Source organism: Podospora pseudoanserina, chromosome 1 (genome assembly GCF_035222485.1).
Source record: "Podospora pseudoanserina strain CBS 124.78 chromosome 1, whole genome shotgun sequence".
NCBI lineage: Eukaryota > Fungi > Ascomycota > Sordariomycetes > Sordariales > Podosporaceae > Podospora > Podospora pseudoanserina.
Genome location: NC_085920.1, coordinates 8644686 through 8658377, shown reverse-complemented (window position 1 = coordinate 8658377; position 13692 = coordinate 8644686). Strand labels below are relative to the sequence as shown.

Sequence of the window (13692 nt, the reverse complement as noted above, 5' to 3'; positions counted from 1 at the left end):
AGCAGTGGGGCCAAGGACTTGGTTTAAGCTTTCAAGAGCAATCACTTGTCGGGGGATATCACTGCTCTATTCTCTGTTTCTTTGCACAACTAGACATTTCTTCAGTCAGCCAGCCTCTGGTAACCTTAACCAAACCCATCCTTACTTGGGCCGCTTACATCTCCCTGACTCTGCAAAGGCGCCGTTTCCATTCCAGCAGCGGTCGCCCCTCCAAGAGGATTGATCATGCTCGTCCTCCTCGTCCGTCTATCGTCATGATCAAAGGTCTCTTCCTCCACATCTACCAAGCTCTCCTCAGGCCCTAATAAGTCAACCTGCAACCCTTGTTTGACCTGATCATTCAACATGGCCAAAAAGTCGCTTGCCACCTCGAACCTCTGGATCCCGTTTTCCCCTGGCAGCAGCGAATACATCTTTCTGGCTTCGTTCAAGCATTTTTGGGCCTGTATGTACTTTTCCTGAGCGACCCAGGCTTCAGCACCGAGCACGCTCCAGAGGGCCGACTTGCGCCGCCTGCTACCCCATGCTTGAGACCCAGCCCCTGACTTGGAGGCGTAGCAGATTGCCATGCGTTCTTTGAGCAGTGCGTCGCCAATCTTGCCCATTAACCTCGACTCGAGCACTTTGATACCCCATCTGACAGCCTCGTCTATCCCCGACCCACCTCTGAGCCGCAACAGTTCTAGAGCGAGTACTATACAGCGTGTGGCTCCATACAGTGAATTACATCGTGTCAGGTAGGAATAAAACGCGTTGTCAAGCATCTGATTGATTGTCTCGATGCGGGTTTTGGATGACATGTTCTGCGGCATGATAAGCAGAGCAAAAGCTGCCATTTCATTGGCCGCCGCATGGTATTTCCAGGCCTTGTCGTTTTGGAAATCAGTCCGCAAGAGGTCATATGTCGACATGGCCAGCTTCCAGTCCCTAAGCATGAAAGCAAAGTCTGCCAATCGGCGCATGATAGCCTCCGGGCTGTCTGGTCTGTAGAATCCCGACGCATCATAATTGCTTGATGAGCTTGCTATCCCAGATGACCGACTTGAGCCGCCGAATGCCCATCTTTTTGACAAGCTCATGAATCGCCCGCTGATTCCTTTCCGTTTTGAGGCCACTTGATCGTTCCATACCGAAATATTGCGCTCCATGGTTGGGATCAGAGATTGTATTGCCATTTCCCTGACAAACGTCCGTATTGCTGTAGCATCTGACTCGAAAATGTGTCGCGTCGGGTCCTCAAAGTCCTCTTTCGTCTCGCTCTCCTTAATATCTGCCAGTTCCTCAGCTGCCGTCATCCAGTCACTCCTGGGTAATGGTATGCTGTCGTCGTCCGTTTCAGCGCTTTCAGAGCTTCTTAGTCGTAGCAAGTGACAATGTAAGCCGAAATTTCTCTTCATCTGCTCGAAAAGGGCCATGGATTTGCTGATGTCGCTATTTTCTTCGTCATGCACCAAAATGTAATACCGCAAGTATTCCCCATCCACCCACACGGGGTACCGCTTCTCCCCTTCTCTCGTTTCTGTGTAAAGCCGGTGTAAAGCCTCGATAGGGTTTGGATTCCGAGAGCTGATGGCCATAACACAAGCAACTGGGTGGGCGAAAGATTCATGTGGCGCAAGTGGCATGCCAGATAGTAGTCGTCGAAGGTACAGGGCATAGTACGGGGACGTTGCTTCCACGTCTAATCCCATCCTTGTCGGTGTTTGTGGTTCCATCGTCCCTCTGAAGGCTTCCTCGGCAAAATTGAGATGTCGCTCCACGACTTTTTCTACATCCGTTGTCAGACTCTCTTTCGCCCTGCCGCTCTGCTTTTCTGACCCATTCAACCCAGCAAGCGCATCTGGAATTTGCAAGTTGGAGTGATCGCCGAACTTGGTGAATCTGAGTGAGAAGTCCTCCCATGCTCTCGATACCCCGTTGCTATCCCTGACATTGACCTTTCCCATGACCCGCTCCCCGAATGGACGAAGAAGTTCCCACAGCCCTTTCTCAAATCCCTTTGCGTTGACCAGATCATCAACATCCTCACTGGCGTGTATTGCGACATGGGGAACGAAGCTCTTCAACACCAGGTTCAGGGGGTCTCCGGGAGAATCAGCAGCCCCTGTATCGAGGAGCGAAGCTTTGAACCCTGCTGTTCCGGCGAATATTGACCCTGTCATCGTGCGGGCTGGTGATCGGGTGGACCGTACGGTGGAAGCTGGGGAGGCATCTCGCGGCGAGCCAGGTGGGGTGTTGTTGAGAATGGTAGACCGAAAGAGCGAGGCGGACTGGGGACGACGGCTCGTACTGCTTGTGCGTATTGGCAAAGAGAGTTCCGACTGTGAAAGAGGGTCTGTCGTGGGCGAAAAAAGAATGGAGGATGCACCGGGGCGTGGCTTTTGGGACCCGGAGAGAGATCGCATTATGGAGGAGGCCGCAAGAGGGGGGGACTGGACCGGCGAAGGCGTTTGGACCGCATCTTCGTGAGGTTGCATGGAGTTGAGATTGGGAACAACTGTTGAGAACGGACACAACTCGGGTAATGTCAAATGTTTGCTAGATGACAAGTACGGCTCTGTCGCAAACACGGGGATGCGTATCGAATCTGGAGACTGGGACTTCCTCAGTGCAGTGGGTTCAGTTGTCGGCGGAGCAATTGGTGGTGACTGCTGCAGTGGGGTTCCAAGTGTGTTTGGGCCAATTGGGTGGCATTTCAGCGGGGCGGGTATCATCACGTGGAGATAACACACTCCACAGCGGGCAGCCCTTGTCAACGATGTCAATTGCTCAGTTCAAGGATGACGCAACTTTGAACCACAGCTTGGTATCTACCAGGTATGCCAACATGAGCCTTCTACTGCATATAAATACAGACTGAGAACTATATGTAGCATTGAGCAGGTGCGGAATTGGGGCCTTGTGAAGAGGGGGCTCCTTTTCTATGCTCGTGAGAGAGACGCTCACTCAAAGACACAAGGCCCCGAAATGCATCGACATCTTACCACGGCGATAATCAGGATATGAATGCCATTTCTTGTGTTGCTTGACATGTATTGATGCATGTCGTTGGATCAAGGCTTTAGGCATGGCAGCCTACCTATGCTCGGCAAACACGCCATGGATTGTTCCATGTGTGTGAATTTTCGACAGAACTGCTCATGTATTCCAATCAACCCCCGCCGCCAGCCTTGAAGTTCTCGATTGCCGACTGGAACGAGCTGAGGTGCAGAAAATAGCCACTCGGCTGAATACCCATCTCGCTGGCGTGAAACCATATACAAAATTCGAAGTAACGTTCAAACAGAAAAAGGATCCATCGCAAAGAAGCCCCAGGTAATCGTGCCGACGAACCGACCCATTTGATGCTCTCTTGATTAACCATCCTCGCCATCACACCATCTGTAAGGGACCTGGGCCTCACCCCTGGATCCAAGCTCAACCCCAGGACCTTGGCAGTACGGGATCTGCGTGCCAAGCTCTTGGCTGCCACGATGCGAGTGCCGAGAAGTCTCCGCACTGCTAAATTAAACGTCCACCAAGATCTTCATCAGGCGCTGAGAGCGAGAATGGATGGCAAACTGGCAAACTTGCTCACAGCTGCCAGCATGAGCATATTTGGTGTTGTTCCTTAGAGGACGCCCGACAAAGCCGGAAAGCGGAACGATGACTCTTGTTGCTACACACTGGCGATTCTGCCGTGTGTACACGAGATGGCCAGGCTATGTATGCTCGATACGCCATCTCTTGATGTTGCTAGGTCAGCTCGATATTCGCTCCACATCATGGTTCCTGGCCCTGAGCGGCAATGGTGGGACAAGCTTTCACAAGAACGTACAAGCTCACCAAGAAATCTGAAGTTGCAATCCGCGGAGGTAAGCGAGGGTGGCTGCAAGGTTGGCTCGCCAGCGGCGAATTTACCCCTTCATCCATGCCGCCTCACTCTATTTTTCTTGCCAGGAAATGGGTGTTCATGGCGTAAGCCCTATAAGCTGAGCCCACTCGACGTTTCACTGTGGTCCTTGAACCATCGACTTTGTTACATTCGTTTTTAGGGGCAGCTTCCAAACTCCTCTTTCTCCATGGATCGATCGGGCATGTCGCCAACCGAAATCCCTAGCCGAATTGTTGCATCTCAGAGGCGAAGCGGAGAATACATATACGAGCAATGCTCCTCGAAGTTTGGCCCATGATAAACACCCTGCTCCTTCATATTTACAGAACTGTCTGACACACCCGACATGTTCTTCGAGCGTTGGTTCGCCGCCGGGCTGGCTGGCATTCTGGCTGCCTCTGGAGTAAACGCACAAGCCTGCACATCTAATCTTCTTATCGACAACTTCACCAAATGGACCAGCGGTGTCAATAACCTTGAATCCCCAAACGGCGGTGGGTTAGTTTTCGTATTGCTGTCTTCTGGTGTCTAACTGAGAACAGATGACGGTTCAATGGAATTCATTGCGGCTGGGACAGGTCAAGTTGTCTTCACCCCCAAGGATACCACCTCGTATTTTTATGAATCATTCGAATGCCAACCTGCCGTTACAAACGGATATGGAGGATTGCAATTCACCGTCGAGGGCCCTGCCGGTGCTTCGTTTGCTCTAGAGCTTCAGACAACTTCGTCTTGTAGCGCCAACGACGGGACATACAAGAGTCACTACACCATCATCGAGAACCTGACCGGAAGCCGCCAGACAATTAATGTTCCCTTGGTCGGCTTTGACAACGAACCCAACTACGATGCTGTTGTCGGTTGGGTTTGGGCTGTATTTTCACAGTCCAATGTTCAATGGTCGATTGGCAATATCACATGGATATGCGGGAATGTGGCTCAGCCAACGTCCCCTGGTTCAACAAGTATGATCCCACTCGTTGGAGTGAATTGTTTAGGCATCTAATTGTTTTCAGGTGTACCGACAAGATCAACCATCGTCCCTACCGCAACTCGATCCACAATAGCACCGCCAGTCACCACCAGCCAGCCCGCAACGTGCTTCAACTTGTTGATTGATGACTGGGCTTCTCAGTCCCGTCTTACATTCTTGGGCTACAACGCTATGGGGCAAGCAACGAGCGATGATGGAACAATGTCAAGTGTCGTTGTCAGCAACAACAGGGTCCTCCTTTACCCCAAAGATGCCAGCTCGTACTTTTACAGTCAGTTTGGTTGTTTGAATGCCAACAACAGATACGGAGGCATCTCGTTCAGGGTCAGGGCGGCACGAGGCACAAGCTTTTCAGTGGCTCTGGGATGGTCCGATAGTTGTGGCTCAACCAACGTCAAGACGGTTAGTTTGACAACAGCGCAGTTAAAGTGGACATTCGATGGCACCGAGAAGCTGTACTCCTTCCCCTTTTCAGTGTTCAGTGGCGTCGATACGACAAAGCTGGATATGATTTATTTTTCCGGCCTCAATGCGGGCATCATCCTCGGCCCCATGTCCTTCTACTGCGGATCGACAGCTACCGAGTACGTCGCGCCAGCATCGTCACCAGCTCCCTCTGCCCTCACGCGCACAACAACCCAGGTGGCAACCCCAAGTGCCAAGGGTTATGTTATTGACACATTCTCCAACGAAAATACCAACTCGCTGGGCGAATGGCACGGTCCGGATGAGGGCATGGCGGTCACATTTGGCAACAACGCCATTACAATCCGTACCAACGACTCTGATCAAAGCTGGAACACTCAGTTGGCCAACAAGTGCGCCGACCTCCGCAACCTGACAGGAGGCTATCTCCATATCGCGTACTCGGGTAGCAACAAGTTTAGTATCGCCCTCCAACAACACAACTCCAAGTGCAACGAGACGATGGCCCCCTATCCCGAGACCTGGGATTCCGTGGAAGCCTCTCGCTACGCAACCACCTCCGACATCTACGTCCCCATCACCCACTTCAGCATCAACCTCCAGCGCGTCATTGGTTTCAACCTCCGCGGCTTCTACACTTCAGAGCCGACAACAATTACCAAGATCGAAATCGTCACCTCCATCCCACCCAACTTCAAGATCCCGCCCAAGCTAGCCTCGGGCAGGCTAGTGTTCGCCTGCACCCGCCCCAACTCCTTCGCCTTTGCCATTGACGACGGAAACCCAGAGTACATCCCCCAGGTCATGAAGATCCTCAAAGAAGCCAACATCCCCCTCACCTTCTTCACCGTTGGCCTGCCCCTCCTAGACCAGAGCAACGGCCTGGCAGCAGCGTACAAAGACATGGCCTCTCGCGGCCACCAGATCGCCCTGCACAGCTACACGCACCCCAAGATGGAAGGCCTCGCCACCGAGCAAGCCATCGACTGGGAGATCCAAAACGACATTGGTGCCGTCCGCCAGGTGTTTCCAAACCTACGGTCGTCCTACTTTCGCCCTCCATTCGGAACAGAAGGTGCGAGAATGAGACAGCGCCTGGCGGCAAACCTGAACGATCCAGAGCCGTATATTGTTGGGTGGAGCATCGACGTGGAGGACTGGCTTTGGGCTGAATCATCCACTCCCAACAAGCAGCTCGATGCGTTCAAGCGCGATCTGGCCAAGGGCGGGAACTTGATGGTGATGCATTACTTGCACCAAAGCACGGTGGACTTGTTGCCCGAGTTTATCAAACTGGCCAAAGCGAGCGGGAAGAGGTTGATGAGGGTGGATCAGTGCTTGGAGGACCCGAAGGCGCCGGCTCTGACTTGATGAAAAGTTTTGGCAAGATTGTTTTTACTGGTGATAGGTATGGTTGTAAATAGTACACGCAAAAAGCTGCGGGAAAAAGCAACAATGATCTGATGCTGCGACGCCCCCGCTCAAACCAGCTGGGACAAACGCTGGTCAGTTAGCATCTACACCTGTGTGGAACGGTTGAATCACAGTCTCAAAAGTAGGTATCATTGAAAACCAGGCGATATACAACTCCATGCTCCCAGCCAATTCGCTTTACCTTCCCTGCCATGCTTACGCGCTTATCCGTTCTCCAGATTTCTAGGTGTCTCGCCATGCGGTAGACCAGCTCATACGTCCTCAACCGCGCAGTTGGGGTGCAGGACATAGACAATCCTCTGCGCCGCGGCCGAGGGTCCGGCCTGGCCATTCTCCGTATCTTCTTGCATACCTTCGCCACGAATAGCCATGAGGATGTTGTCCTGTTACGCCCATGTCAGCAAATCGATTCACAACCGTGTGATATTGAAAGGTACACACCTTGACCATCTTTTTGAGCACCTTCTTAGCCAGTGCCAACTCCTGCTCGTAGTCCTCCTCGCCAGTCAGTTCCTCCTCCTTCTGCTCCAGATACCACTGAACAAGTTCCTCGCCCTCGATGCCCTCGCCGCTTCCAGATGTCTCCTCCTCGGCAACCTTGCTGACAAGCAAGTTCACGATGGAGATGTACTTGTCATACGAAACCGTTTGCTTCTCCTTGTGCACAGCGGCAGCGGATGCATCTCCCATGGCTGTATCACCTTCGCCATCAGCTTCAGGAGGAACAGATCCCGAAGCTGCGTCAGCAGCCGCTCTCAAGGCAGCCCCGTCCTCAACAGGCTGCTCATCCTCCTCATCAACCTCGACATCATCGTGTTCCACAGAGATAATACTTTGCCTCAACAGGTTGTAGGCCTCATTGACAAAATCTGGCGTGATATCTTCAACGCAGTTCGCCTTGGCGATGGCCTCTGACAATCTGATCATACTTTCCAATTGTCTGACCGTGATGCGATAGCTGTTCTTGCCTATGCCGCCCTGCGCGTCATCGGCTCTGAGATCCTTGTACCTTTGCACGAGCACCTCTTTGGCCTCGTCAGTAAACTCTGGCCTGTAAGTTCGGGCAAAACGGATGTATCTTTGGAGTTGTTCGGTCGAAAACTCTGGGACGACGGCCTCGTCACGGAGTTGATGGATGCCGACGATGTGAGAGGCCAGGTGACGATCAACCTGCTCGTTGCACTCGTCGAGAATAACGAAGAAAAGATCAAAGCGAGACATGATAGGAGCGGACATGTTGATGTTGGCGCGGAGAGATGTCTTGCGGTTGTACCGACCTCCAACAGGGTTGGCGGCAGCGAGAATAGAGGTGCGAGCATTGAGGGTTGCCTGGATACCGGCCTTGGCGATGGAAATTGTCTGCTGTTCCATCGCTTCGTGGATGGCGACCTGGTCGGCAATATCCATCTTGTCAAACTCGTCAATGCAGCAGACGCCGTTGTCCGCAAGCATCAGAGCGCCGGCTTCGATGGTGAACTCTCCAGTCTCTTCATCCTTGACCACTGCGGCCGTGAGACCGGCGGCGGAGGAGGCCTTGCCAGAAGTGTAGATTGCCCGTGGAGCAAAGTTACAGACGTATTTCAAGAACTGAGACTTGGAGGTTGATGGGTCACCGACGATGCAGATGTTGATGTCTCCACGAAGCTGCATCCCCTCTGCTGTGCTTTTGCTCACTCCAGACAACATTTGCAGGAGGATACCCTTCTTCACAATCTCGTGGCCGTACACCATTGGCGCAATCGACTGCACCAGTCTGGAATAGATGTGATCACTGTGTACCATGGCACGGAGATCGTCCACCTCAGCCTGTGTATAGGAGCTCAGCGTGGCATCCTGCATCTCCTTCAAGCTCTCCGCCGTCTCGACCGCCACATTACCGTTCAGGCTGCCGATCATGTCCACAATCTGGGCCTCACCAGAGGCACCAAGAGAAGACACATCCGGCGTGACCATGCACGCCAGGAAGGCCAGTCTGTAGGTCAGATCTCTGACACCAAGCGCCTTTAAACCACCAACACCACTCCCGCCAGCATCAGCACCCCTATCATCCCTCACCGCCGTTTTCCTGAGACCCGGAAGCCCGAGCTGACTGACGTCTGGAACCACAATCAAGGCGCCTGTAAAGATGCACTTTTCACCTGCCTTTGCTCTGTCCACAATTTCCCCTCTGAGGATCACATCCATCGTTCTTGGCATGCTCCCTGTAGGGATTTCGCTGCTGTTTTCCTGCACCCTGACCTTCTGCCAATCAACGAAAGTGCTCTGCCGGATGTCTAGCCTCCATGCGGTTCTATTTTGGCAAGTAGCATTGGGACACTGGGTAGGTTCCGTATACCGGAAGGTCTGCTCGACGTCTGGAACAACAGCTCTGCAGCCTTCGCAAACGAACGTCGCGAGGGCCAGTTCGGGTCTGACTTCAGATGTGCGGGTAACGGTACCGCTGATGCTCAATAGTTGGCCAACATTCCTGGCTCGCATTGACCGGACTCGGGAAACAAGGGGGAGATTGTAGAAGGCGATGGCGAACAGCTTGTCAGTTTGCTGGTTGGCGGTCTTGCTGCTCATCTCGGACTGCGTACCAGTTCCACCCAGGGTGCTGCTATCAGTGCCGTGGTGCTGGCTTGAGGCGGTTGGCTGTCTGTGTTCCCTGAAATATTGAGGCTCGTGCTTCGCGATCTGGTTGTGGAGCGCCGCTGTCAGGAAGGGCAGGAAACGATAGTAGTTGTTCATGATACCGTCGGCCAGGGCGCCGTTGCTCCAGCTCAAAAGGTGCTTGTAGTCGACATATAGGGTCGACAACTGATAGGTACGCATGCCATGGATTTGGGCGACATAATAGCGGTCTGTGGTCACAGCTGAGGAGGTAGGCTGGCCAGAGGAAGTCGGTGTCTCGACGAATCTATCCTTGAATTGTCAGTGCTGGTCGCTTCTGCAAGGGACAAGACAACATACCCTTCGATAAAATTCTCAAAGTGATCCTGCACCATGCGTCCAATGCTATCTTCTACCCGGGGAATATTGGCAGGATCTGTCGGTCTGGCTCTCACTGGAACCTGATCGTCTGCAAAGCCATCACCACCGCCACCACCTTCATCGTCGCTGGGCGCACCCAGACTTTCCGAAGGAAGAGGTCTCCCGCTGGAAGGGAACTGTTGTCTCCCGCCGGCGCGGGGTGTCCTCGAAAGACCATCCGACATCATGAACCCAGCATCACTGGAGGCTGATGGTGTTGCCATTTTTCGTTATTATTGAATTCGTTTCTCGTACAAGTGGAATCGTCTATCGTCTCTTTACAGCCGGTGTAAGAGACACAGCTGAAGTAGTGGCTCGTTGGGTTGTTGGTTGTAAATGCGACCAAAACCAGGCGGGGAAAATTGACTGGGATGAAAGATTGTCGCAAAGAAGCTGCGTTGTCAGGGACAGAGACGGAAGATCCACCGAGTCAATAGAAACGCCAGAAAACGCGGGACACGCGATTTAGTCAAAAAGGGGCAACGCGAGTGTGGGGGCCTGTTTAATTGCCCCGTTATGAAGATATGCATATAATCTGCACACGGTACTCAATACATGCGTATACCGTCATCATTGGTTGTCGTCTAATCATCTACATTACCTATTTTTACACAGCGTGTCCTCTCTACTACTCTGACCAGTCCATTTCCTCGCGTTCAGAAAGTCGAGTCGCGTAGACTGACTGTTTTTCCTGTCGAGAGGGTGCCAAAAGTACTTCCAAAGTTGCAGCTGGTACGCTCTCAAGAATAAGTTGAACTGGCAAGCCCTCGTTTCCCATTGAGCCTACCCCTAACCACATAAGTCTAAGTTTGGGATCATCCTACCAACCCCAAGTTCTTGATGATGCTGTAAACACGGGTGGCTTCCACTGGATCCGTTCAGGATCAATCAGTCTTTTTTGTTTCGCTCTGCTCTTGGCCCGCTGTTCCACCAGCTTGTCCGACAGCACGATCTTGTGCTCACCCTTATGGTAGACCTGCATCTTTAGTGCCTGAAGGGTATGCTCAACGTCGGTGGCCGTCATGGCAAGGTGCTGTGCAATGGTTTCGATGGTGCACTTCTCATCTCTCTCGCTAAAACCAAGCAGCAGGTCGATGATGTTTTCTGACCAGTACTGGCGGTAACTCAGCAAACCCAAATCTGAGAGCGGCTTTTCCGGTGATCCAAGTTTGCCCTCAATCTTGGAAAGTTCGTACGAGAACTGGATCAGAAGACGACCATAGCCTTTCCGCTGATACTGTGGGAGCGTCAAAATACACGCAACGTTATAACCGTCTGTACTTTCCTTTTCCTTGGAAAAATATCCAATAAGATGACACCCTCGCTCGTCTCTCGTCGTCATGACGTAGAACAAGAATGGGTCGACATCATAGTAAAGTGTCTTGTGATCAAGAAACATCTTTGACAACAGACACAGGTTCCGACACCACGTTCGCTGCCTCCTGCCATCTATCTCAAAGAATGACACAAAGTCGTCCCGATAGATCTCGTTTCCCGGGGGGTGTTGAAGTGTGCACTTCTGCCGATGTCTTGAGAAAGATTTCATGTCCGCGTAGTAGCTCAGGCAGAACTCGCAGATGAAAATGGACTCCTCCTGGCTGAACACTTCGGGGTATGGCGAAAAGTACCATGGAAACAACACGTACCGTCCAAACTCGACTTGTGAGATATTTCGGATCCGTGATACTTCAGCTGGATTTTGAGTCATGGACCCTGACGTCCGGAGTTTTTCAATCTCTTGCTGACGACTAAAAGGGCCGAGGCTGTCCTTTTTGGCTGCGCCGGCTGGTGTCTCGTCTTCGTCGATTTCCATTTCGTCTGGTCCAAGAACGCCAGGTGTTCCTCCCACTTCCAAACTCCCCATGGATTTCTCCTCTGTCTCCTGATTCTTATCCTTGTGTTGCCCATTCTCGACATATTCCGTCCAGGGGTGTGGCGTCTGGCCTTCGGATGCAACCGACTGTTCCCTTTTACTGACTCGTTTCTGGTTCTTCTTCGACGGTTGTGACTTCTTGGATGTTGCGGCGGTTGTCTTCTTGCTCTTTGGGTCCTTTGGTTTATCCTTTTCGGGGTTCGGCCACTCGACCTCCTTGTCGAAGTTTATCCTTGCTTGCGGCACCCACTCGTCGAGACGTTTGTTAAAGCTGTCGAAGTTTGCATACCATTGGCGCCCACTTTTTGTCTCCCTGATGCCCAGAATGGTTGCGCGACGCGGTTCGCCATCTTTTGTAACATAAGCGACACATCCAGCGCTGTCAAAAGATGTCAGTACAGCCAGCCACGAATGCGACACACATATGAACAAGGAGCAATTCCTACACAAGAGTGTCCGCTGTCGCGATGCCCTTTTTCCGTGGCTCATCACGGCCGGCGGTTGCTTCTCCGCTAGGACTCATGATGAATTTCGATGCGCGCTGTCGGAGGTTGATGGGAAATTGATGGGCGTCGTGATGCGACTCGGCTACGAAGTACTCGATTGCAGTTCAGCTTAGGATTTGAGAGCTGTTGCAGTGAATTAATTGCCCCTCCAAAAGATGGACTTCTGGGGCACGGTCCACAATTTCTGGCGCCACGCCAGTGGCCCAGAACAATCCATGTCAGGCACCTTGATGGCTGCGGCTGTTGCTCAAAAACTCCCTGGCTTAAATCTCAAGCAGGGGCGGTGCTAACCCTAACCCCTTTGAAACTTCACCTCACTGGTCCACTTTCGTTCATGGTGCAAATCTCAATGTATTTATCCTCACTCAAAAGGACTTAACTCCAACACCTACAACATCATCAATACTGTCGAGGTTCATAAATTCCGACTGGATGCTCCTGAAATAACATTACCAACTCTCGAATCCGCCAGCATGGCCCCAGAACTCTCATCGAATTGGAAGATTCTGCAAGCACGCCTCAAAGCTGGATCTGCTTCAGAACCAGCATCCTCTTCATCAGCCTCAGCCAGTCCCTCAGCTCCTGCCAACAATAAGAAGAGGAAGTCAGCATCTGATGATCAAGACTCAAAGCCGAAAAATAAAAGGACCAGAACATCCTTCTTCCCGAAGAAACAACCAACAAATACGACCTCGGCAACCAGTTCAACGGAAAAAATGGGCGCTGTCTCTTCTCAACCAGTCACCTCGACGGCCCCTCTCACGAACCAACCATCTATTCAGTTTCTGAGGCAAAACCATGGCATCTCCCACGAGTCACTGTCGGAAGCTTACAACCTCACTATTTCCCCCACCCTCCTGTCCTCTTTGCCCAGCCACCCCAACCAGGGCCTCTCCCCAACAGCTTCATTGGATAGGACGAAATACCTGGCGATAGACTGCGAAATGGTCGGATTCGGTCCCGGTGGCGTTCACTCTTCCCTCGCCCGTGTCTCAATAACTGATTTCCATGGCACCCAAATCTACGACTCCTACGTTCTCCAGCGCGAAAAGGTCACGGATTGGCGAACTGCCGTGTCTGGCATCGCGCCAAAACACATGAGGGATGCCCGGCCGTTTTCTGAAGTTCAGGCTGAAGTAGCCGAGCTTTTAAAAGGCAGGATAGTTGTCGGTCACGATGTCAAGCATGATCTCAAGTGTCTTGACCTTGATCATCCAATGAAGATGATACGGGATACAGCCAAGTTTTCGGGGTTCAAGAAGTACGGGAACGGACCCAAGCCTGCTTTGAAAGCACTGGCGAAGGAAATTCTGGGGTTGGAGATCCAAACGGGCCAGCACAGCAGTATCGAAGACGCAAGGGTGGCCATGCTGTTGTTTCGAAAACACAAGCCGGCCTTCGACATGGAGCACGCGAACCGATATCCGGAAGATGTCAAGACCAAACTGAAGCTGAACAAAGCAGGGAAGGGTAAAAAGTCGAAGAGAAAGTGAATGGCCACGGAATATGAAAGACATCATCTGTAGATCACCAGTTGACGCTGGCTGTTGGAAGTGTCAATGCTGGAAACAGA

The 13692-nt window shown here is 52.2% G+C and overlaps 5 protein-coding genes across 5 annotated transcripts; 2 read left to right on the top strand and 3 right to left on the bottom strand.

Annotated features, from left to right (window-relative positions):
* Positions 1 to 125: 125 nt before the first annotated feature.
* On the bottom strand, positions 126 to 2477 carry QC764_124080 (uncharacterized protein; the record flags this gene model as incomplete). Its single annotated transcript, XM_062943646.1, has 1 exon — positions 126 to 2477. The coding sequence occupies one exon, from the start codon at positions 2475 to 2477 to the stop codon at positions 126 to 128; it is 2352 nt and encodes a 783-aa protein (XP_062806796.1).
* An 849-nt stretch (positions 2478 to 3326) lies between these two features.
* Positions 3327 to 6899, top strand: QC764_124070 (uncharacterized protein). Its single transcript, XM_062943645.1, has 3 exons — positions 3327 to 4368; positions 4417 to 4839; positions 4891 to 6899. Exons 1-3 carry the CDS (start codon positions 4221 to 4223, stop codon positions 6663 to 6665), a joined length of 2346 nt encoding a protein of 781 aa, XP_062806795.1. The 5' UTR covers positions 3327 to 4220; the 3' UTR covers positions 6666 to 6899.
* Positions 6836 to 9964, bottom strand: MCM6 (MCM DNA helicase complex subunit mcm6; the record flags this gene model as incomplete). The annotated part of the gene is made up of 3 exons (XM_062943644.1): positions 6836 to 7111; positions 7170 to 9627; positions 9681 to 9964. The coding sequence occupies 3 exons, from the start codon at positions 9962 to 9964 to the stop codon at positions 6980 to 6982; spliced, it is 2874 nt and encodes a 957-aa protein (XP_062806794.1). The 3' UTR covers positions 6836 to 6979.
* Positions 9965 to 10560: 596 nt separating this feature from the next.
* Positions 10561 to 12907, bottom strand: ESA1 (Histone acetyltransferase; the record flags this gene model as incomplete). The annotated part of the gene is given in 3 exon segments (XM_062943643.1): positions 10561 to 11992; positions 12060 to 12484; positions 12495 to 12907. 2 exon segments carry the CDS (start codon positions 12134 to 12136, stop codon positions 10561 to 10563), a joined length of 1509 nt encoding a protein of 502 aa, XP_062806793.1. The 5' UTR covers positions 12137 to 12484; positions 12495 to 12907.
* REX4 (3'-5' exonuclease) lies at positions 12593 to 13612 on the top strand (the record flags this gene model as incomplete). Its single annotated transcript, XM_062943642.1, has 1 exon — positions 12593 to 13612. The coding sequence occupies one exon, from the start codon at positions 12593 to 12595 to the stop codon at positions 13610 to 13612; it is 1020 nt and encodes a 339-aa protein (XP_062806792.1).
* Positions 13613 to 13692: the final 80 nt, after the last annotated feature.